Raw genomic sequence first — 25,905 nt, 5'->3', positions numbered from 1 at the left:
TTGCCACCAATTTAACAGAGCATCATTTATTTGCTGGACAGTCACAAATGCTTGCATGTACACTCAACAGAACAGCAGTTTCTCTGATGTTACGTCAAAATAGCCTTCAGTTGGGTAGTTCTGGCTTCCTCTCTGTATACTTAGGTGTAGTCTTTAGCCATTTTGCAGATTGGTCATAGCTGACCAGCATATACAAAGGGAGTGATGCCCCCGTGGAAAATGATGCACATCATTGGGACATGTAACATGGATAAAGGGTGTATCTTTTGAGAATTTCATGTGTCTTTGACCCAGAAGCTTGGGTCTCTAAGACCCCTGATATCTAATTGGTCCTCCAAATAAATGGGCCTGATCATACTGTCGTTATGGCTGTCATGATGACCAAATTGAAAATCGTGCTACTTCTCATGAACAGTTAGACGTTAGACATATTGGCATAAGGTTTTCACCAAGAGACTTTTTATGATGTCCAGTTGGTCATAATTGAAAATGGTGCTGACAGTGATTGTGATGTTGGCCATGTTGAAAAGTTTGTTTTCAGACAAGAATATCAGGTATGGTTTCAACACTCTCAGGTTGAAAAGAAGAAACAGTCTTATCTTGGATTCCTGATGATCTTGTCAGGCAAGGGACATTTGTTGATGGATTACCCAGAAAATTTGTACTGTACATACATGTATTTTGTCAGCAGTGGACAAATCAATAGTCAGTACACCCAGGGCTACCAAAATGTGTTTACAGATGAGTCTTAAGTTTATCAAGCCTGTGGGACTAGCTGCAAGTGTAAATTCTACAATGCAAGATATTTAACCTGCTATTTAGGATTGGGATGGGTATAGCTGTTACTGCTTTAATAAACAATATCTTCACACGTTTCCTGTTCAGTTAACTCCAGAACTGGAGATCAGATTTGCATGAATATCTTACATTGTTTGCAGCCCATATTGACAGTTGTACTAATTAAAAGCTAATTGCTTTAGCTGTACAATACTTACTTAAATGCCTTTTTCCTTAGTGAAGAATATCCAAGCACAATCAGCAGTTGATTTTTTAAAACTGGTGTTTGCCATTTCATTTTGTTCAGGAGTGATGGTAACTAAGGAATGCCAGTGTTGGTTAGCATGTGGTTGCTTGTCTCTGATGAAACAACTTTGGCTAATCTCATTTGGTTGTCAGATTTATCTTGTACTTCATTTAAAAATCAATTAGGATCAAGCTTTTCTCTAATCCTTTGAAAGATAAAGAATTTGTATCCGTGAACAAAAATATAGTTATTATGTGAACAGATTTGAAACATACCAAGCTGTATTCTGTCACAGTCCAATTTATCCAGGTTTATCCATGAAAAAAAATGGGGGCTACCAAATTTTGTTTTGGGGATGCCATACTGCCTCCATTCCACTTTCTCATCTGTACTCAAAGCCTCCATTCCACTTTCTCATCTGTACTCAAAGCCTCCATTCCACTTTCTCATCTGTACTCAAAGCCTCCACTCTACTTTAACATCATTAATCAAAGCCTCCAGTCCACTTTCTCTTCACATTATTAATCAAAGCATACACTCCACTTTCTCATCAGTAATCAAAGCCTCCACTTCACTTTCTCATCAGTAATCAAAGCTTCCACTCCACTTTCTTGTCAGTAGTCAGAGCCTCCACTCCACTTTCTTATCAGTAATCAAAGCCCCCACTCTATTTTCTTGTCAGTTTACCTTCATTCAGAGGTACAGATGTGGGGGTATTTATGCTCTTTAGTCCAGTTATATCAGCCCAACAAGTTGTCAAGCCATCCTACAGTAAGCAGTAGAAATTGTACTATGTACTGTACACTTTGCATTGGCCACTTTCTTGACCTAGGTTGCTTGTACAATTATGAAAGTTGACATTTGCAGTGAAGCTGAGTTCTAAGGTGCATATCTTGAGTGTATCTGAGTGACTTTATGCTTTAGTGACTTTTTATGTTTATGTCAATTTCTTGACCATATTTTGCTTATACAATTGTGAAATCTGATATTTGCATTGAAGCTGAGTTCTAAGGTGCATATCTTGAGTGCATCTGAGTGACTTTATGCTTTGGTGACTTTTTATGTTTAGGTCAATTTCTTGACCATAGTTTGCTTGTACAATTGTGAAATGTGATATTTGCATTGATCTTAAGTAATGCTACATTTGCGTTCTATAAGAAGATTGCTGTGATCTACTTTTCAATTTAAGTTTTATGTTTACTATGACAAGTCATTTTCTTGGACGCTGTCACTTGTATTTTTAGAGCTTTTGGAGTGGACTGCCATCCATCATGTTATCTGATGTCCTACCATCCACTTGCACAAGTTTGATACTGCTACTCCTCGCAAACATATTGGAAGATTGCCAAACAGCTTTACATTCATCCTATTGTCTTGTAGGTCCTAAATAAAATTGGTGTTGCTTGGACTTCCAGTATAGCTCTCACAGTGGACATCTTGAAATTTTATTAGTGCTACACCTCCTGAATGGATGGTCATATAAACCTGTGGTTTTCATTGAAAGACTTCTTAGTTGGTTCTGATTGAAATGGTACCAGTCAGATGGTACTATACATGAAAATGGTGCCAATCAATATTGCCACCACAGTGCCGTTCTTTAAAAAAAATTTTATCAGTATTTCTCCTGAAATTGTGAATGTCTGGTTGGTCCTAAATAGGAATGGTGTTGCCAGCTTTTAAGCCATCTTAAAATTATTCTTATCACTGTTGCTCCAGAATGGATGGTTGTATCAGCACATGGTTTTCACTAAAAGACTTCTGGGCTTAAATATAAATGATGCCAATCTTATGCCCAATGTAGCTGCTATGGAAGCCATCTTAAAAATCTTGTTATCACAACTCAAAACTTCTTATGATATCCAGTTGGTCTTAAATGGTTCCTATATAATAGTATTGCTACTCTTAAAAGGAAAGTCATGTCATCAAATATTGTAAATGCTAGTCATTTCATAATGTAAAGCAATATCAGCATGGGATTTTAGCAGTAGTATTCTTATGATACCTAGTTGGTCCTATATGAAAAAATGTCAGTCATTGATCCATTATGGCTGCAATGATGACTGTCTTAAAAATCTCTTTGTCACAAATCCCCCTAAATGGGTGACAATTATGACATTGGGCTTTCACCAAAAGTTATAATTATGTCTACTTTGTCCAAAATGTTAATGGTGCCAGGCTGACATACAAAAACACCATAGTAACTAATGTGAAACCCTAGGTATTGCTGAAGATTATTAAAGATGGTTTTAACACAAACAGTTAAAAGAAAGAAGTGGTCTTACCTTGAACTCCTTGAAACTCTTTTTGCTCAGTAGAGCATCAGTCCCTTCAAGGGACTCTTGTTTAGCTTGCCTGCATTAAGAGCTCATGCTATAATGCTGATGTCATAGTTTTCAGAAGCAGCATTGTCAGGGATGCTGGCCTTGGCAAATGTCCACCCGTTACGTTTGAAGTCATTAGATTATGTCTAGGTGAACCTCTAGCTGTCCTCTATCAGCTTTATTTCTTGCCATTTATCATAGGTTCTATTGTTTATGAAAGAATACTATAAGTCCTCATCTTTCTAAAACCAAATTTGTAATGTTATCATCTTGGCAGAATTAAATGTTTCATAAATTTATTCCTACCACTTATCTCACGTCAAGACTTGGCTGATCCTAGTCAAACATGCTGTTAGTACTGAGTTGCAGTTTGAGACCAAAGGGCCTTACCTTCAAGTGCAAAGTCTGAAATTCCTTCTGAATCTTAGCAATGGGTAGGCAATTAAAAATTTTGAAATGTTACAAATACAATTTTTATTTCTTTTTTTAGGGAGTTATGTGTGTGAAAGTTGGAGAAAAACCATTTCTTCCAACGTAGAAAAGGCTGATTCTTTTGTCACATATTTACAGTAGCATGGGACTAAAGACAGAACTCAATCAGCATCATCAGAAGAAAAGTAGGCAGACTGAGAACCAGGCAAAGTCACCTGATAATGGCGTCAACATACAACACTTGTGTAGACAAAGGAAGCAGTTCATTGAAAATGAAAATGAAAATGTTCATCAGAAGCTGGAAAAGAACAACATTGGTAGGTCTGGCCAAAAGCAAGAGGTTTCCAACGAATCTCGCCGAAAAAGTAATCCGTATTTAATAAAGATCCTTGGTGTAGATGAGGAAGGCAAGTATGATAAGGAAAATGAGAAAGAATCAGAAAAAGAAGGTGATACAATTCAAGATGAACATCTGGAACAAGAGAATGTAATGGTGGTTAAGAGTGCTACATTTGATAAAGACAAAGATCAGAAAGATTTCCCAGTCAAACATGTGGATGAGAACTTTAGTAATAAGATGTCCTTAAAGCAAAGGAAAGATCAAGAAAATCTGCATCAGATCCAAAAGAACCGGAAAGGGCCAGCGCTGAATGACAATCTAAAGGATGCTGACTTGGAAAATAAATGTAAGATTGGTGACGATCTTCAAAGTAAGCAAATTGACAACAAGGACGCTTATGACAGGTAATTTCTTCTTTATTATTTGCATCAAACCACTGGCCAATCAGATTTCTGCCTTATTATATGTACCACACCACTGACCAGTCATATTTCTGCCTTATTATTTACATCAAACCACTGACCCATCAGATTTCTACATTGTTTACATCAATCCACTGACCAATCAGATTTCTAACTTATTATTTGCATCAAGCCACTCACCAATCAGATTTCTAACTTGTTGCTTAATCAAAACCACTGACCAATTGAGAGTTTTAATAGCCAGTCCTCTTCTTATCAAATGTCTTATAGGATAAGCCACATCTATTTAAGAGGTGAGGTGACATTGTCTCACACAGATGAAGAAAATTTTCTTGATTATATCCCTATCTAAGCATGGCACCTCTCTGATGATGTCACCTTTTTGTTGTTGTTGTTGTTCTAGGGTTTAACGCCATTTTTTAGCACAAGATAGGCTATACATGGCGGCCAGTATAACTGGTGGAGGAAGAACCCTGGAAAACCCAGGGAAGAACCACCGACCCATGAGAAGCTACTGGCAGGCTTTCCCACGTACCAATGTTAGCCGAGCCTTGGACTCAAACCCACGCAGACAGAGGTGAGATGGCAGTGATCCGTAACGGAGAGCACTTTAGATCACTCGGCCACTCGGGCCCCCACCTTTTTCTAGTACAAGTGTTGCTCAAAGAATGTGGGAGGGGCATTTTGATATAAATTAAATTGGAGATTCGTGTTTAATAAAAGTAAATACATGCCATTGGAAAAGTAAACAGTTTGTTGCCTTTTTTATGTGTATTACTAATGCTTGTATATGCAGATAAAGAATTATTATGATGACTGTCACTAATGCACATGAAAGTAGGCGATACATTCTCATCACAGATGCAGAGTTAGCTTTCCTTGACTTCAAAAATCGCACAAGCACTCAGAGAAGGATTAGGAAACTCATTTGCATTGAATTGTCAGAGTTGCCTCCCATTACTTTTCTTTGGTAATTGTATATGTTTAAAGTAAATATGAAACTTTACGGGTAAACTTCAGACTTAATCTCAATGACATTTAGAATTTGCATACACTGGTAACTAAGCAATTTGACCTGTAACTGGAAAGGTGTGGGCTTAGTTACTTCCAGTTAATCAGCCTTGATTCATGCTTGTTGTTGAACAGTTACCGTTGAATTTTTTTTATTATCAGAATGGGTTATAACAAAACAAATGCTTGTTAAAGATATTTATTACAACAATGCAGTTGAATTATTAAATAGCTAAGCATTGTTGATTGCTAGAAATGTATAAGCAAGGAAAATGGGGTGGGTAGCATTCCATGTTACACGTGCCTTAATTTTCACAGGGTCTTTAAATTCATGTTTCATAGCAACCATAAAATCCATTAAAATTGGTACCTGATGAAAAATAGTGAAACCAAAGTAAATGATGTACGCCATGGCCTAGTTTTATCTATTTTTTTCTTGAGTTGATAAATCATCTAGACACTCATAGAAAAGATGAAAAGTACACTACTCTGTAATATTCATGTAGAATATTATGATCTTATACATTTCCTTGCCAGATGATCTATATTGCCATTTCATTTCTTGTTTTGATTTTACAGTGTAACTAAGTCTGAAAAATTTCCATGGGAAGAAGAAACCTTTGTGAAGATGCTGCCTGGCGGGGATGAAAATGAAGATGGTAATAGCATTGAGAAGAGTTTTTGGGAGACGGATGGCACAGGTAGATGTGACAGCATGGACAGTCTGGGCTTCAAGACAAAACTAAACATAGTCACTGCTTTGTGTGCAATCCAGAGAGACTCCAACAGGATGCAGGAAGACGTGGAGAAAAGGTTCAGTACTACATTCCCAGGAGTAGTCAGTCATGCAGTCAGCCACAAGGAGTTGAGGTAAGGATTTTCAGATGTGAATATATTTTAGTTACTTCAGCTATACAATAGAGTAGCACCTTGAGCATTTGATGATGGTTTTTGAACAATTTTTTTTGTCTTATGTCCCCAGGATGTTGACCGATTCCACCCTCCAAGGTTTGCTTTTTGTCTGGAAATAAATTGAAAAATATGCATATATCTGTTCTTTAGTGGATGGATGTCCATGGCAATGTTGGCACTAGCAATGGTCAAAGGCACTAAAGGTGATCAAAACTTTAAGATGGCAATAAATATTCATTTGAAAACTATGTAAGTGGCAATGCATATCCATTTGAAAACAATTTTAGTGGCAATGAATATCCATTTTTGAAAACTATGTAATTGACAATGAATATCCATTTGAAAACTATTTTAGTGGCAATGAATATGCATTTGAAAACTATGTAAGTAGTAATGAATATCCATTTGAAAACTGTAAGTGGCAGTGCATATCCATTTGAAAACAATTTTAGTGGCAATGAATATCCATTTGAAAACTATGTAAGTAGTAATGAATATCCATTTGAAAACTATGTAAGTGGCAATGAATATCCATTTGAAAACTATGTAAGTGGCCATGAATATCACAGAACATCTGCTTTAACTTTGTATCATATCTCAGCCACAGACGCCAAAGTTTCCAGCTGTCAAGAAATTTTCAGGAACGTTTGACATGTTCATCATGTTGTGGTGTTGCACTTGAAGCAATAGTACCATCACTACATGTAGATGAGGTTGGACTGTCAGGTATAACATCAGGTTCAGTGACTGTGTTATCTGATGAATTTGCACTAAATCCAAATGCTGTTAATTTTGTTAACTTTCTCTCAGGATGAGATGATGAACGCGCAACAATAAACTTCCATTTACCCATGTTTATGTTGCACTGTTGACATATAAGTCTGATTGCAATTTTTTCCATTTGCTTTGTATTTATACACAGCAATCAGTACTTCAAAAGTAATCAGTTTTCTCTGAAGTTTCAGCAAAACTATTTTATTGGTGCATTTAAAAAAAACAACAGATGGATTAGCCATTGTTCAATTAATTGTGGCTGTTTCTGTTCATGTCTTCAGAGGTCGGTCAATTGTAGATATAGTCCGGTAGCATGACTGAGCGTATCACAGCATACAATACTCAAGCCAGATGTCAACATAAGCGGATTATGATGTAACAGTGCACTGTAAAGATGGATTTGTCAGTACGAATAAAGGATTTGTTATGTACCAGATAGATTCCAGTGCATCGTGTATCCAAGTTTGTGGCTTCCTTTCTTGGTCCCTTTGAATGTCTCCACTCCAAATCCATGATTGTATGTACAAATTAAACAGCCAAAAAGGTTGTCCCCCCAAAACAAATTGCAAGATGGTATATTTTGTTGCCAATAAGGAAATAAAATTGCAATTTGCAACATTGGTGAATCCCAGGACTATCCCTGATGGAGAAATGAAAAATCATGTGAGCTGTTCTATACATGAAAAATCCATGCTTAAACATGTCTATTGAAAAATCATTGTTTCTTATTTTCTTTTAATTGACAGATTGAATCAATTAAATAAATGAATCATTCGTACTAAATTGATGATAAAATAATTATCATATTATTTTAATTTGAAAGCAAATTTCATAAGTGTACAAATGGTAGATGTGTGAATTTATATTGCTTGTATTCCCCAAATTTTCCATGCTTTTAGATACGTTTGCGAATATTTTGATACAGTCAGTTGTATTTTTATGAGTATAATGTCCTTTAATGCTATCTACACTGTAAACCTAAACTTGTGAAACTTTGGTCAATGATAACCCTGTCAATATAGATTAATTGTGCCAACATTTTTTTTTTTTAAATTGTCAGCCCAGCATAGGGAGTGGAACTAGGGATGATTTGACATACGTTTGAAATAATTCATTTGATCCTGACTTTAGCCTGTAAAATCCTGTGGCCAATTTTGTCATCGGTCCCACAGAAAAGTGTCACCAATTTTTGTTGTACCACATTTTGGAACCAAATTTTTCTCCTTGAATCTTGACAGTAAATAAAAACTTTCTTGGTTGCCTCTTTTCATTGAGTACACTGTTGCCATTACTTGTACACGCACAATTCTATATCTAAAAACCATGCAAGTATCTCTTTTTGGGGTTCATTGGGGAGAAATGGTTTAACAGAGTAGGTGTCAATTCATGGCATGGGGAACTTTAACTTTACCTTTCTGGTATATGTAAGTGAAATTTCACAGACAAGGGTACATGTAACTATTTTGCCTTGGAAGGCCTTGGTTTACTTAAAATTAAGCAAGCCCAACATAATAGATAGTCTCAGCTTTATCACCAGACATGAAAATTAGAACAAAATTGCAGATGGGTTATAGTTTTTGAAACACATACAGATCCACACCGGGTAAACATGATTATAAGTGCACAAAAGAAAAGAAGAATGTATATACACAACTGACATTTGCATCTTGAGTAGTCCAGACTCAGAAACCTTTTCAGGAGGCACAAAACTTGGATATCGAACTCAAAAGCATGAAATTAGGGGATATGTATTGTACAAAGACAGAATGCAATTTTAATTTTGAAAAATATAATTTAATAAGTTTATTTAAATTATTCTTTTATGCATGTTCACGTTTCTTTCTTACACACTTTTTCTATTAGATGTCATATAAAATACACCCTTGATCCAACAATAACCACAAGATATTGTTGTCTACTTTTCTCTTCTGTTTGTACAATCATGTAATACACCTTAAGCCAACAATAACCACAAGGTATTGTTGTCTAGTTGTTTCTACTGTTTGTACAACCATAAAAAATTCACCCTGATCCAACAGTAACCACAACATATTGTTGTGACTTGTCTTTACTGTATGTACAATCATGTAAAATTCACCTTGATCCAACAGTAACCACAACATATTGTTGTCTACTTGTCTCTACTGTATGTACAATCATGTAAAATACGCCCTGATCCAACAGTAACCACAAGGTATTGTTGTCTGCTTATCTCTGCTGTTTGTTCAAGTATTAGGACAATCAACAACTGATGGATTTAATTTATTTAAGAAGTGTGACCTGCTTTGTTACTATGTTAGTGTTAGTGCTACACAATCTGTGCACTTATTTCAGTATATTGTGTGATCTCCATGAGAAGGAGGTGACAGAGGCAATGGCAGACCTCTGTAGAATGGAGGGAGACTATTCAGAGGCCTTTGAGGCTCCCAGCTTGTTATCTGGTCAACTATCTACTGTTCCACTATGTGCTAAGCTGGGAGGAAGCATTGGAAACTCTATTTCTCTGACTGTGTATGGAAAGCCAAAGGAAGGTTTTATTGAAAAGCATGAAGTTGATGTATTGGAGCATGGTAACTATGCTTGATACTCAGCAATGTCACAATTTTAAAATTTAGCATTGTTTGTGTGATAGAGCTGTACTAATAAATTAATCTTTATCAATCAACCGATTTCTGAAAATGCTTTCGTGTTGTTGTGTCTTGATGAATTCACAATGTGTCCTTATAAATTCACAATATTTCTCCATCCTTATGTATAAACTTCTTTATTGAACATTGTGAATAAATGGGGGGGTGGTGTTAGTGTTTCTGAGTTAATTTATGCAACAGAAATAATGCTTAAAATTCACATGCACTGAACTCCCAATTAGGTCACAGACAGTAACAAGTTTTGAATATGGGCTTAATATATGATTCAGATTTCACTTGAGTTTGATAATGAGCAACATCCATGCATATCAATATAGGTATCTTGCATCTTATTGGCTGAGCTTGATACCACTCTCAGGATGGTGTTTCTTATCAGATTTTCATCAAGCTTAATAAATAGTTTTCATTTTGTGGGTTTAATGCCATTTTTCAGCACAACCACTGGCCCCATGGGAAGGTTTGGCAAGCTTTCTCACATACCTGCAATGGCTGAGCCATGACTCAAATCCACATGGACAGGGGTGATCTGTAAAGGCAAATGCATTATAGCACTCAGCCACCTGAAGCCCGTTTAATTAACAGAATGTGAATCATCCGAATCTTAGATGAGTATGGTTATGAATGAGATCAACACATATTAAAGCTCCTACATACAATTGGCTGGGCTTGTTAATGTTGTATTTTTATTCCTAATCAAATTTTTTAAAACATAGTACATGTGTATTAGTAAGTAGGCTATATCATCAAGATATCCAATTATTTTTTTAACTCTGCTGGTCATAGCTTATGGGATGGTCAACTGCCTGTCGTCCATAATCTGACATTTGTTATTTAGCACAAGTTTATTGCTGTTGCTCCTAAACTACTTGCCATGAAACTTTACACAAGCATTCACCCCATGGTTTAGTTGTTCCTAGATCAGGGGTGCACAAACCCCTGGCCCGCAGTCCGGATCCGGTCACGAACATGATCTGTCTGGCCCTCAGGGCAAATTAAAACAACACAGAAATCTGGTCCATGAACAGTAATTGTGTTAAAGAAATTTGTGTTTGTGGCCCTCGAGTGGTCTTAGAAAATGCAATCTGTCCCTTAGCCAAAAAAGGTTGTGCAGCCCTGTCCTAGATGAAAATGATGCTACTCTAATATACAGAATATTTTTGAGAAGGTCTAAGCTTATGCATAAAGTTTAAAACAAGATGGCCCCATTATATCTCAGAGAACTATTTCATGCTGGAAAACCAGGAGCACTCCAGAATAATGAACTCTTTAAGAGACATTTTCACTCTTTGTGGCCACCTAGTGACCTATCTGGAACAGAATCACTAAGGAAATTAGAGATAGTGCCTGTTTAGATGCAGTTTCAAACTAATTCAAAGGATGAAAGGTGGAACCTGTTTGATTTGACATTTTCATTTGAATTTAAAGTATATTCTTCCACTTTCTTGTCTCACTATTTTTATACTGTACGTACACAATTTTTCTAGGTTGAGCATGTCCTTATAAAAGTTTTGTTGTTTATGTCCAGTATATAAATTTACTAGTAGCTAGTTTTTAATGGGGTTTCTTGGGGTGGTGGTTGCCAACCTAGAACTTGTTTGTGTGTGTGTTTATATATATTTACAATGTAAATTTTCAAAATTGGAACTGATGAAAGTGAAACATTTTTTGGTAATAAATAATAATTATTTATTGTTAATTTCATAAACATCCATATATTAAATGTGATAATACCTCATTACTATGCAGCATTTTATGTTGTTATTTCTCTTTTCTCACGTGTATAAACTGTGTACTTAGGATACAACGGTCACACCACAGCCCTCATTAACATTTTTGTATTAATGAGCCACATGTAAACATTTGGACATGAACTATATTGTACTAGTGAAGAGTTCTTTTTACTTTAAAGGAAAATATTGGGTGAGCAAAATAATCTAAATTGGGGTTTAGACCCAGACAAGCAAATCCCAGTTGCAGGGTTACATTATATGTCTCCCCACTTGGCAAGCCTCATATAGAGACAAATAATGTAATCCCTTGACTGGGATTTCCTTGTCTCTGTTCAAACCCCAACATAGATTATATTAGTCTCAGAATTCTTTGCTTGGAAATTTATCATTCATCTCTGGCAATATATGTATGTGAATATGTTTTAGTGGGCGAGTCTTTGGATATTAAACAGCACTGTGTACTGTAGCTGAGCCGATAAGCAAGTTTGACGTGATATTGTGGGTGTCAACTATTACATAAACATACTGATTCAGCTTTCTAATTGCGGCATTCATTAAACTTAATTTGTCCATTACAAGCCACAATGTGGACAGTAGTCAACTGTGACCACAATGCCCCTGTCTGTAACAGAATCAGCAAGAAAGGATTAAGGTCCACATTGGGAATGTGGATTTCCCATAAAACTCTATGTATGTACCATAATATTCACCATTATTTTGTGACATACAGCTGTTTTGTAAAAATAAAAGATGATTTTGAAAATTATTTTGTGATGAATAATAAACAGACGCTGTTAATATCATTAAAGTCTTAACAAATTACTTGGGATTTCCTTACTGATGAAAACTACCGAAGTATCGGTACAGTGAAAAAGTATGGTGGTGCATGCCACTGGAAAAAATACAGCGGTAAACCGGTATACTGGTAATACTGTGCACTCTGTATAGTATTACTGGTAGGTTATTTAGATTCTTGTACTTTCTGTTAATAATAATAATAATGAGAACTTTGTATAGTGCCTAATCTTTAGAGGCTCTAAAGTGTACAAATTATGAAACTGGCCCCTTAGTCTTATAGTGGAATTATTACTGTATACTAGCGGTGTACAGTGATGTACAGTTTACATTTTATCCTCCTGTAGAGAAAGAGAAGTTTACTGAGCAGCAGAAAAAGCCCAAACTAATGAGTCTGGTTGAAGAGCTTGTATGTTTGTTAGAAGAAATGAAGACATACGTGTCTGCAGTGGAGGAGAGGATGGACAAGTCACCAGTACACATTTGTGAGTACCACAAGGATTGCTTCTTTATGTAATTGTTCTATTTTAAAAAAGGTAAAAGATATTTTTTTTATATGTATACAAACTTTAGTTGTAGTGAACAAAAATGCCAGCCATTCTGGGTTGTGGAATTACCCTGTATGAAATTTTTAAAAATGAAACTGACACCTTCAAAATTCTGTCCATAACATTAAAAAAGTTTTGGTGAAATCAAATTTTTAATAGTATTTTTGATACTTTGGACGTGTTAAGTGAAAAATATACAGAAGCACAAAGACTTGCATTTGAAATTTCTCCACAGATTTACCTAAAACTATGGATACAATTTGTTTTAAAATGTTCCAGTGAGCAAACTGGCACACAGATGATTGTTCATAGAGGAGATAGCACATAGCTGAAAGAAAATCACCAGCCAGGTAGAACAGGGTTAAGTTAAAAATGATGTCTGAAATAAGTAGGGAAGACAAGTGTCAAATATTTCTGAGGAAACTAGTGTTTAGCAAGCAATGGTTTGGCCTTTAAATTTTTTTTGTATTTTAAAATGAAATAAATTATAAGGTAACATAAAGAATACAATGTTTAAAAAATAATGCTATTGGCATCAGGGAAGTGTGTTTATTTTGTTTTTCAATTTTCACTGGATGTTTAGAATAGAACAAATTACTGGTGAGTTATATAGATTTTCGTACTTTCTGTTAATAATAATAATAATGTGGACTTTGTATAGTGCCTAATCTTTAGAAGCTCTAAGCGCTTTACAACATTAGACAACACCTAAAAAATGAAAAACATATAATGATATGATTACAAAAAACAAACACCATGAAATTAGAAAACAATAAACATGCTGAAAATATTTAAGGTAGGACAAATTATTAGGTCTTTTAGTCTTTTCTTGCAGTCGAAATAAGTGAGTTTTAAGAGTGCTCTTGAATGGGATCACTGTGTCTTTGAGTCTAAGTTCAGTAGGCAATTCGTTCCACGTTGCTGGGCCCTGGTATGCAAAAGAACGCTGTCCATATGACTTTGTTTTCATAGTGGGAATAATGAGTATACGATTGTCAGAAGAGGAGCATAAGTATCTTGCTGGTGTGTACACATGGGTGAGGTCGGATAGGTATGTTGGACTGGAGCCTGTTAGTGAAATGTAGCACAGAGAACAAATTTTGTGTTTGATTCTGGATCAAATGGATAGCTAATATAGGGTACAGAGCAGGGGGAGGTGTGCTCTGATTGTGGTACTCTAAGTATGATCCAAGCAGCTGTGTTTTGAACTTTTTGAAGTTTCTGGAGCAGATATTGAGATGAACCAGACAGAATTGAGTTACAATAGTCCAGTCTTGAAAGTGCTAATGAACACACAAGTGCTTTAGTGGCATCAACTGAAAGATAATTGTGAATGAATCTGATGCGTCTCAGCTCAAGATATGCAGCCTTGCATATGTTCATGACATGTTGGTGCAATTTGAGAGTAATACCTACGTTTTGTACTGACTGTATGAATTTAATGTTGGTGTTGCTGATATTTGTTGTTTGAGGTAAAGGATGTGAATGAGATAGTCTTTGTGTTGTTATCGGAATGGCTTCAGTTTTATTATCATTCATCTGCAGCCTGTTACATGTCATCCATGATTTTACGTCAGAAATGCACTTCTCTACACCTTAGATGGTAGCATCAATGTCAGATTAGTGGCTAGATTTGTATATTTGGGTGTCATCAGCGTACAATTGGTGAGACACTGGATGATGATCTATGCCACTTGAGAGTGGCTGTGTGTATAGAATGAAGAGAACAGGTCCAAGAACAGACCCCTGTGGAACACCACCACAACATAGATCAACTGGGCTGGAGTTTATTGCATTTACCGACAGAATTTGTGTCCTGTTGACCAAATAGGACTTGAACCACAGTAAGGCTGTTACATGAATGCCAAATACATGCTGGAGATGGTGAAGTAATATATCATGGTCTTTTGTGTCAAATGCTGCTGACAAGTCAAGGAGTGTGAGGACTGTAATCTTTCTGCTATCCAAAGCAGAGAGAATGTCATTAACTTCTTTCAGAAGAGTAGTTCCAGTACTGTGACAAGGGCGATATGCAGACTGTACATTGCTAAAAAGACTGTTTGAATTCAGATGAGATACCGGTTGGGATAGAACAACTTTTTCTAAGATATTTTACATGAATGGGAGATAAGAAACTGGGAGGTAGTTCTTTAAATTGTTATGGTCGAGTGTTGGTTTCTTCAGCAGTGGCTTTAGAATGGCAGTTTTGAAAAATGATGGGAATTCCCCGGATGAGAGAGAGATATTAATAACATCAATTAGTATGGGCAATATTGGATCAAGCACTCTAGCAACGGTGATGTCAGAAATGGATCAGGTTTGCATGACTTTGGTGCACTCTTCATCACGATTGTATGTACTAAATCCATAGAGACAGGTTTAAATGCTGCTAATGGTTGCCACTGAGATTCTCTATCCCAGCTGTATGGTGATGACGAGTCAGTTGAAACTGTGTTGTCAAGCTTATCTCTAATGGTTTGTACTTTCTGATGGAAGAAATTTGCAAACAGGTCCAGAAGGTCGGCTGGAGAAGAAGGTATTTGGAAGTGGTGTACATTTATTCCTTGACATTAGCTTCTTAGTAATCTTTTATAGCTCTTTGCAGCTGAAACTTTGCATGATCTTAGTACTGTAGTGGGCAGATTTCGCTGTATGGACTATGTGTGTGCCATTTTTCTTAGTGGCTTCATAGATTTGCTTATAAATAGTGAGTCTGGTGGAAAGCCGAAGCCTCTCATCTTTACGGCAGTCTCTTTTAGCAGTGCAAAGCTGGTCCCAAGCACTACTATACCATGGAGAACACTTTTGAATTGATACTCTGCATTTGGGTTGCTGGGGCATGTGTGTCAAGCAATGAACGCAGGCATTTATCAAGTTGTTCAGCTGTAGAAGATAACACAGTTGTTAGGTTTGCTTGGATGTCATGGATTAGTTGGGTTCTATTTATCATATGGAGGTTTCACTTAGTAGCAAATAAGGGTGGAGGGTTAGGGACTGATACGTCAAGATGGCATATAATGCAGAGGTGATCTGATGAAGTTCGTTTTATACCAGGGATGAACGTAGAATATTATCATTAGGTCTATGAAGAAATCATTAGGTCTATGAAGAAACCAGTCTTAAATATGACCATATTTATGGGCAAGTTGGCTAACTGACTGTTTGAGGTTGAAAATTTGAATGGAATCTATGAGTTTTGGTGTGTAAGGGTTTCCCGGACAGTCCAAGTGAAAGTTGAAATCCTCAAGAATAATCAGGTTGCCACCTATCAAATTTCCATACTCCAGGAGATTCGGAAACTACTCAAAAAATGTTTTATTTATTATGTGCTTTTGCTTGTGATGACACAGAATACTTAATATTTGGTTTGTCCTTATTACATTTAAAGCATTTGTTTTAGAAAAGTCCAGGAAAAAGACAAAATAATTGCACTTTTATACTAAAAAATCTACAAATGCGAGCTTTAAACCTGTATGAGAATCATGTTGCCAAACTAAATGACATCAAAATAAGGCATATGAACAAAACAAAATGTATGCATTGTGGGGAATAAATGTATCAACAAGTCTATGCTTTATTGTCCTTACTGTATAGTGTGTTATGCTGAGTTTTGTTATTCCTGAAGTTAGAATGAACAGGGGCTAAAAATTCATTTCTTTATCTCTGGGTCATGTTCTTTTCAATCAGTTTATGCTGAGTGCAGACCTGTGGCACTTGGGGCCTGATATTTTATTGATGTCACACCAAACTAAATAAATAAAGTACATTTTATCTCATTTAGGACATGGTTACAAAGGTAAATATAGTTTCCAGTTTGATCCCACTGATTGATTTCTCATTTCTGTCATTATCTTCACCCATCACCAGTTCTATGAATACCACTCTACCTCCCACATAAATACAGGCAAGTAATTTTTACATGGTAATACCTATTGGGTCATTATGAACTTAATACAGTGACCCATCCAGATCGCTAATAGATACACAATAACAGATTTACCCTGGTACTGGCTGCAGAAATCTTTTAAAAGATAGCCAATACCAGATTCACAGCCTCTGTCTCAGTGAGGTATACTTACATACTAAGTTTAGTCAGATTTGTAGGTAATATGTTTTGAAAAAAAGTAAAGTGATATTATTAAGTGTATTCCTCAGAAATAGCCACCAACTAGGTTCAGTGATAAAAATTTAGTAAATAGGGATAACACAATTGCAACCATCTTACTTTAGCACCAACTATCGATTACAAGTCCGTTAACTAATAGTAGATATGACAATCCATACAGTCAGGTATAGTACAGTAAAACTTGTCTTGAGAGACCACCTGTCTTGGGAGACCAAATTCTCAGTGCATGGTTTTATTTATTATATAGTGTTATGACCGGTCATGAGAGACCACCTGTCTTGAGTGACCATTATTATTTGGCAGAAGGGATGGTCATTCAAGACAGGTTCTACTACATTAATAACAAGATTTTGAATATAATCAATGTGGAAGTCATATTGGATGTCCTAGGGGCACCATTTTGAATTTATGGCCAACTATACATCTTGAGTCTTTTAGTGAAAATTCTATGTCAAAATGACCATTCATTCAGGAGGAGGAGGTGCAATAAAAAGATTTTTATAATGGCTAATTTTATGGCCACATTGGATGTCATATCAGAATCATTGTTAATTAAGACTTCTCAGAGTATACTGGGAAAGTCTATGACTATATCAGTATCAGATATACTTGGTACAGTTTACCTAGTGGTCAGGGCTGAGTCTGGAAATGTTATGGCTGGGTACAGTCTTGTCTCCTGACAGGGTATACCAGGAAAATTGATCACAGTACCTGGTTGAGGCTGAAGCTATGCATGAATTTGGTACTAGCTATCACCGAAAAGATTTCTGCGGCCAGTACCAGAGTAATTCTGTGTTGATTGTGTATATACCAGTGGTCTGAATGGGCCAAATGAGTTTATGTATGTCTTTGTTTCCATCATGCATTGTGTGTCACGTGTCACCATCAGTAGTTGCCACTTAAACCTTCTCCAATACAAAAAGATCAGTTTTTATCAAATTTTGCCCTGACCATCCTTTCATGAAAAGCTTTTAAATTTGTACAAATGATACAAGTCTGTCAGCAAATATGGCTGACACTAAAAATAGTAAAAACCATTAAAACAACTTTTTAAAAATACTATGGAACAGAGTTTAGTCAAATATAATATCCTGGAAGGGAGATGTATCAAACAAAAACTGGATGCTGACCTGCCTTCAAATTTTGATGCAGTTACTACATGTATAAAAACAATCTTAACTAAAGATAGAAAATATTAAAATGACTTTTTATCCCCAAAAAAAACAACATAATTTGACCAAAGTTGACAGAGAGACCCTTCTTCTAAACCTCCAAACAGACTTTGATTATATTTGACTGAAAACATCCATGCATGAAGACCTTTTGATTTTATACCAATGATGCTGATCAACCTTCAGATATTGTCACTATTACTTAAAATATATGATCCTTTTTATTATTCCTTTTTACAGTTTCTTCTCCAAAGCTATTGTCTGGAATTTGACCAAACTCAACAGAACACATCCTGGAATGAAGTCATTTAAAACTTGTGCACATGATGCCAGTCCACCATTAATTATGGACACTGTTACTAAAAGTAGACAACCTCAGAACAACTTGCTGTTAGAAATGGCTGTACAGAATTTGATCAGATCTGAAGAAGAAAAAAACATAATGGATTGAATGTCTTTCAAATTTTGCTCAAAAGACACCAAGCTGCCATCATATTTTGCAGCTATTTCTAAAAATAGAAAAGTATTGAAATGACTTCTTTTCCAGAACTGATAAACTGAATTTGATGATCATATTTGAATGAAAGAATATTGGCATGAAGACATTTCATTTCAGTACAAATAATGCCAATCGATTACTGAAAGTTGAAAAACAAAATAGTCAACTTTATTTTCAAAGAACTGCCAAAAACAACATTGCCAGATTTGACAATCAACTTTCTGGCATAGGAGTATGATGCTGATTTGCCATCAGATTTGGATGAAGATAGGGAAACTAGAGAAGCATTGAAACAATTGTTTTGACAACATATGCAATCAACATCAGTGGATGACATTTTAACCAAGCATTCTATTGACCATGATTTCTTTGTCACTGGCTTGCATTTCACTATTAGGCAGATGTCAGCAAGCTGAGAAATCTCAGGCCCTCTTAGGTACCTTGTTATACTTTAGAACACAATGTATTACTGCTGCTCAGCATGTATTTTTGGAAATGGTGAGTCCAAAGCTCCCCAACCTAGGTAATTTATATGTCTGAAATAATTATAAAAAATCAACAAAATAAACATCAAAATCTCATGCTATTTAAAAGGAAAAAAAAGAATGGTATGTTGGAATTTCTTAAGAATGTCAAGGTTGGTTTCAGTACTCAGCAGTTAAAAAGAAGAACTGAACTTTTTCTTGGATTCCTGGAAAGCATCAGTCCTTTCAATGGACTCTTGGTTGGTTTTAGTTGTTATAAAACCTTCATCGTATGTTTTTTTTTTATAAATGCAGTTGGGTTGACTGATGGCAGGCAGCATTATGATCTACCTAGACATAGCAACAGTGGCAGAGGACATTCCACCAATGGAAAATCACAGAGTGGCAGTCCACCAGACAACACAGCTGCTGGAGGAGATCGTCAGGTTTGTTAAAGTGCATGTATCTTTTGGGGTGGAACAAAGCATTAATGGAAAAGACACTTTAGTCTTTGATGTTGCTGCTGTGGGGTCTTGGGCATTTTATATGCAAATCCAGATTTTAAGATTTACTGGCCATAGACCAGCAGTACTAATGGAATGGCCTTTTGTCCTTATCAATCTGTTCTTTGTCTGTTGTCTGACAATCCATTAATACAAGTTAGTTATTCTGCTTTCCCCAAGAAGCATTACTCACATATTTATTCCAAGGTCTGGTTGGTCCAGAATTCTGCTAATCCTCCTGAACAAATGGTCATATCAACATATTTCCTTTTGGTATTTTGCTCCTATCACCCACATGGAGTTTGTTTATTCACTCATATTTGCAGATTGTCTGAGCCAATATTCAGATTTTAACCCTTTACCTCATAGAGCATAGTGACAAAGTGCAGCATGCTATAAATAGAACACCTGTTACCTAGTTGACAGCATACACATAGGCCTGCCTGTGAATTGTTAAGCAATGTAGTGATGTTATGTTTAACAGCAGTTTTAACCATTTTACATTTTTGGTACACATCTATTATAGGTGGAAAAATTTAAGAGTTAAGTCAGATTGTTATAACTGTGTAATTATTTTTCATCGAAGAATTTTTTATTTGCTTTAAAATCGAAAGAGAGCTCATTCACCGTCATGTCGGTGAGGCCACGTGACCAACCGTAGCTGCCATTTCCCATACTTGAAATTTACATGTTTTTCGTCTGCGTCTACATCACTAAGTCATCTGAATTTGATAATCAAGAAAATCTAATTGCTGCCTACATAAATATCAGAGCCTTTACCTAAGTTATTGAATCTTTAATAGTTGTGATTCTAATCGTGAAAACTTTGTAAGTACTGAATGAAATCCTGCCTGTGAACTGTTAAGCCATGTAGTGTATGTTACGTTTAACAGCATTTTAACCATTTTACATTTTTGGTACACATATATTATATGTGGAAAAATTTAAGAGTAAAGTCCGATTGTTATAGCTGTGTAATTATTTTTCACGGAAGAATTTTTTATGTGCTTTAAAATTGAGAGAGAACTAGTTCACCGTCATGTCAGTGAGGCCGCGTGACCAACCGTAGCTGCCATTTATCATACTCAAATTTACAAGGTTTTCATGTGTGTCTACATCAATAAGTCATCTGAATTTGATAATTTATAAAAACTAATTGGTGCCTACATCAATATCAGAGACTTTACCTAATTTATTGAATCTTTCGTGGTTGTGATTCTAATCTTGAAAACTTCGTACATACTGAATGAAGTCCACGGCCGCCATTTTGGAGAGTGGAGATTACGACCCAGTTACTTTAAATAGCAGATATCGACCAGTGCATGAATAGCGACCATGTGATCTGACGTAATTGTCATTCGCAGAAATGAATGTAGTATCAAATAGGGGGGTTTTCCCCGAAGGTGGCGCTATGAAAACCAGCTCAAAATGGCTGATGTTTACAGCAGGCGTAAAATGGCGCTTCCATGCAAATCTTGTAGAGGCGTCAAAAGGCGCTTCCATGTGAATGGAGTTGAGGCGTCCAAAGACGCTTGCATGAGGTAAAGGGTTAACACAGTTTTGGAACTAAATGTTTTTCTGGGTTCAGATGCACAAAATTCAGAGAAAAGTAGTGCAGTTGTTGAGTATAGACACTTTTCAAAGATTTCGTGGTTGTCATGGTGCTGTATGTGTGTATGTATGTATCCACCCTATGCTCCCAAAGCCATTGAGGTACTGTGTCTTCACCTAGACGTAGTTTAACAAAATCAAAAACTATCATTGAGTTCTTTTTGTATATTGTACTGTTATCATTGTTTAACGTAAAACTAATGTGTGCCTGATAATTTTCCAGGGATCAGATAGAGGGAAAAACAAGAAGGATTCCAAGAAAGATGAAGGACATCCAGTTAGTATACAATTTTTGCTTTTTGATTCTTGCAGTCATTAAGATGTATATTTCACTTTCTGCCGTCAGTGACATCAACTTCATGGTAAATTACACATGAAAGATTTTGATTCAACCTCCATTTATTGATGGCCTTGCATAAAAGGTTTTGATGCCTCCATTTTGAGGAGTTTCTTTACAAAATAAGGCCACAATAACCTTTTTCCCACTGTAGGTAATATGCCAGGTTATAGCTGTCTCATTTACACAGCACAGATCTGGAAGGAAGATTGAAATAAAAAATTCTGGAATGGCATATGGTATTCCTGACTTTAAAATGAATAAAGGCATTGGTATTCCTTGGGTTTCTTTTATTAAAGATAAATATGACCATTCTACCAAAATAATTTAACATAATTCAGGTTTTTTTAATAATATCTGGATCTGTACTGAATTTTTATGTATATTATAACTACTTTTGCAAAGTACCAAGTATAAACAAGTTAGAGCTGTTTTATTATTTATATTTTGTCTTTAAAAAATATACACCACTACAAAAATACTGTTTTAATTTTTTTAAATATTCACCCCCCAATTTCATGTTTGTACTCCCATTTTAGCAACCCAGATGAAACAAAATATTCAATCTGCAACAGTAGTTTGCTTTATCCCTATTGTAGCAACCCAGATGGTACAAAACTCTGGATGCCAGAAAGTGCTTTGCTACCATTTTAGCAACCCAGATGGGTGCAAATATTAATCAAGTGATCCAATGTGACCTTTGGTATAAATATTGGTCATGTGATCAATGTGAAATTTGGTACAAATATTAGTCTAGTGATCACTGTGAAATTTGGTACAAATATTAGTCTGGTGATCAATGTGAAATTTTCGGTATAAATATTAGTCTAATGATAAGTGTGAAATTTGGTATAAATAATGCTGTAGCGATCAAATTTGATATAAATAATAGTCTGGTTATCAATGTGAAATTTGGTACAAATATTAGTCTGGTGATCAATGTGAAATTTGGTACAAATATTAGTCTGGTGATCAATGTGAAATTTGGTACAAATATTAGTCTGGTGATCAATGTGAAATTTGGTACAAATATTAGTCTGGTGATCAATGTGAAATTTTTGGTATAAATATTAGTCTAATGATCCGTGTGAAATTTGGTATAAATAATGCTGTAGCGATCAAATTTGATATAAATAATAGTCTGGTGATCAATGTGAAATTTGGTATATTAGTCTAATGATCAGTGAAATTTGGTATATTAGTCTAATGATCAATGTGAAATTTGATATAAATATTAGTCTGGTGATCAGTGTGAAATTTGGTATAATTATTAGTCTAGTGATCAGTGTGAAATTTCGTATAAATATTAGTCTAGTGATCACTGTGAAATTTGGTACAAATATTAGTCTGGTGATCAGTGTGATATTTGGTATAAATATTAGTCTAGTGATCAAATTGGATATAAATAATAGTCTAGTGATCAATGTGAAATTTGGTATAAATATTAATCTAGTGATCAGTGTGAAATTTGGTATAATTATTAGTCTAGTGATCAGTGTGAAATTTGGTATAAATATTAGTTTAGTGATCACTGTGAAATTTGGTATAAATATTAATCTAGTGATCAGTGTGAAATTTGGTATAAATATTAGTCTGGTGATCAGTGTGATATTTGGTATAAATATTAATCTAGTGATCAGTGTGAAATTTGGTATAAATATTAGTCTAGTGATCAGTGTGAAATTTGGTATAAATATTAATCTAGTGATCAGTGTGAAATTTGGTATAAATATTAGTCTAGTGATCAAATTGGATATAAATAATAGTCTAGTGATCAATGTGAAATTTGGTATAAATATTAATTTGGTGATTCAGTTGTTTATTTTTTGTTTTCTATTCACAACTCTTCAGTTTTAATATCTTTAATGCTTTTGTCTGTCTATCCATGCATCCATCCATTGTCCATACTTTCATTTCAGGGCAGAAGTCCAAAATCATTCAGATATCTTGTTGAAATTTATCAGTACAGATGTGCCTTTGACAGTTGTTCAGTATCAATATTTTTTAGTGTTTTCATCCGTTTGTTTGTCCCTGCATCCATTATCCACAATTTTGTTTCTGTTGCAAAATTCTAAACCAATATTAGATATCTCAATGAACTTTTGAACACTTACTGGATTTAATTTAGCAGTGTAGATGTTCCTTTTGCTATTGATAGTTATTCAGCTTCAGGTTTGTATATGCTTGCAGTGAAGGTCTCAGTGGTCCATTTGCCTGTTACTTATTTTGTTTCAGCACAATTACTTCTGGTATTCACCATGTACAATTACAAATTGTGTGTATGGCTTTGATTTTGGGTAGGGAATTACCCAATTTGGTGGTCAACAGGACAAATGTCAGATTCACTGACTGACAGAGGAAAAATGGTTTCCTCACATTAATTTGAGTTCTTTACCATCTTTCATTATGAAACATTGTGGATGACTTGCACATTGGATTAGAAGAAGAATCCTGTCAATTTGAAGATCAAGATTCAAGGCCACTATGACTGGGAGACAAAATGTTTCTGCAGAAAATTAACAAAATTTTGTGAAGTTTCAGTTCAACTACTACCTGCCAGTTTTGGGGTTCTTTCAGTGCATTTGTTGTGGGATGATGAAGAAAATTTCTTATTGCCCATTTAAAAACCTTTGCACTTGTTGTCTCACCCTCTTAAACTTCTGTGGTGGTGACAGTTTTGCAAGTCATTCACAGTGTTGATACATCAACATGCAGAAAAAGGATGCTAGAGACTGGTTTCATGGAACAATTGTTATGCAAGCTGATTTTGTGCTTTAGTCACATCAGAATTACCTTATATAGTCATGTTTGAGTCAAGTCCATAGGTAAACATTGACCCCCAGTCTGCCATAATTGCAATAAGTGCCAGCCGATGAGGATCTGTATTTGTTTTTAAACTGATTACACCCAACAAACTGCATAGACCCATATTTGCAAGCACAATATGCAGTGTTGTACCTGGGTCTAGGCAGTTTGCAGTGTTTCTTGATATATAAACTTATTATTATAAGTTTATATGATTTGCTTTGAAATTGAAATATGAGTTTTTGTCCTGTATTTTCACATTTTAAAACAAGGAATGACATCATCAGTTCTTTGACAGGGTAAAAGTGTTATGTTGTAACACGTCCAAATAACAGTTTGGATCAGAAATGGCTTATGTTGTAACACATCCAAATAACAGTTTGGATCAGAAATGGCTTATGTTGTAACACGTCCAAATAACAGTTTGGATCAGAAATGGCTTATGCATTTTATTTTGATCTCATGCCTTATAATTATTCACATTTAGATGAATTGCAATTATTATGGCAAACATTGCTTGGAATCTTAAAGCAGACTTGCCATCCCTTACCATTTGACCTTAAGTATTCTGAGAATAAGAGCAGGGATGGCAACAATTACGTTTACTGGACATCATGTTGTGTTGCTCTGAGTGTGCCTTATGGCTGGAGAGATGGTTGCTGTGACCAGTTGAAACTGAGAGAAGAAGAAAGAAAAACTAGCCAAAAGATAGCAGAGTTAGAGATTCAGCAGGAAGCCATATGGTTTGGAACTACCGTTTCCGAAAAATGTACTTGAGGGAAGAATTAAGATCTGTGTGTATGTTATATATTTTTTCAACTGAAGATAATGTTTGGTTTTGTTGCATCGGTCTCAGCTCACACTTCAGAATTTTTGTAAGGCATGTGTAGACAATAGAGTATATGAATTATTTTTGGCTCCTTGCTGAAATGAATTTTATGTTTGCACCTTACTGAAAAGTAGTCAAGCAAATGAAGTGCTGACTGCCATACTGAAAAGGTCTTGCTAGGGTTGACAGGTCTGTGACTGCTACAGGCATCTGCTTCTTTTATCAATGAGGATATCAGATAGTCTTACGTTTAAAACAGACATTTAAGACTTTTAATAAGTATTATGTGTTTTGTTCATGACTGATGATTACTTATGTATCTACACATTGAAGACTGACAAGAATAAAGACAACCTTGAGGACAATAGTCCAACAATGCAGATTTCGGATACCCGGGTACCACCTTTAGACTTCAAGAGCTATCGCAGAAAACATGGCAACCTATCAGTCCATGAGCTGGCTATGTATCTTGGATACCTGGGGAATCTACAGGTGCCATCACAGGTAAGATGCACATTTACGCATTTCTTATACAAAGGTTTATAGATCATTATACATGGTTGTATAAAATTGAATTTAGTGAAATGTTAGGAAAGTGTTGT

At 35.5% G+C, this 25,905-nt stretch overlaps 1 protein-coding gene across 1 annotated transcript in view; it reads left to right on the top strand.

Annotated features, from left to right (window-relative positions):
• LOC149779471 (uncharacterized) overlaps positions 1-25,905 on the top strand; it is a 94,448-nt gene that overhangs the window by 7,469 nt on the left and 61,074 nt on the right. The window contains exons 2-8 of the mRNA XM_089940159.1: positions 3,836-4,521; positions 6,130-6,420; positions 9,571-9,806; positions 12,757-12,894; positions 19,534-19,664; positions 21,556-21,609; positions 25,637-25,807. Coding sequence (XP_089796285.1) covers positions 3,920-4,521; positions 6,130-6,420; positions 9,571-9,806; positions 12,757-12,894; positions 19,534-19,664; positions 21,556-21,609; positions 25,637-25,807 — 1,623 coding nt within the window. The 5' untranslated portion in view covers positions 3,836-3,919. The remainder of the gene's footprint in view (positions 1-3,835; positions 4,522-6,129; positions 6,421-9,570; positions 9,807-12,756; positions 12,895-19,533; positions 19,665-21,555; positions 21,610-25,636; positions 25,808-25,905) is intronic.

The sequence above is a fragment of the Sinohyriopsis cumingii genome, chromosome 17 (genome assembly GCF_028554795.1).
Source record: "Sinohyriopsis cumingii isolate HCF-2022 chromosome 17, ASM2855479v2, whole genome shotgun sequence".
NCBI classification, from domain to species: Eukaryota; Metazoa; Mollusca; class Bivalvia; order Unionida; family Unionidae; genus Sinohyriopsis; species Sinohyriopsis cumingii.
The sequence above is the reverse complement of the archived record's forward strand: the minus strand, read 5'-3'. Positions and strand labels throughout refer to the sequence as shown.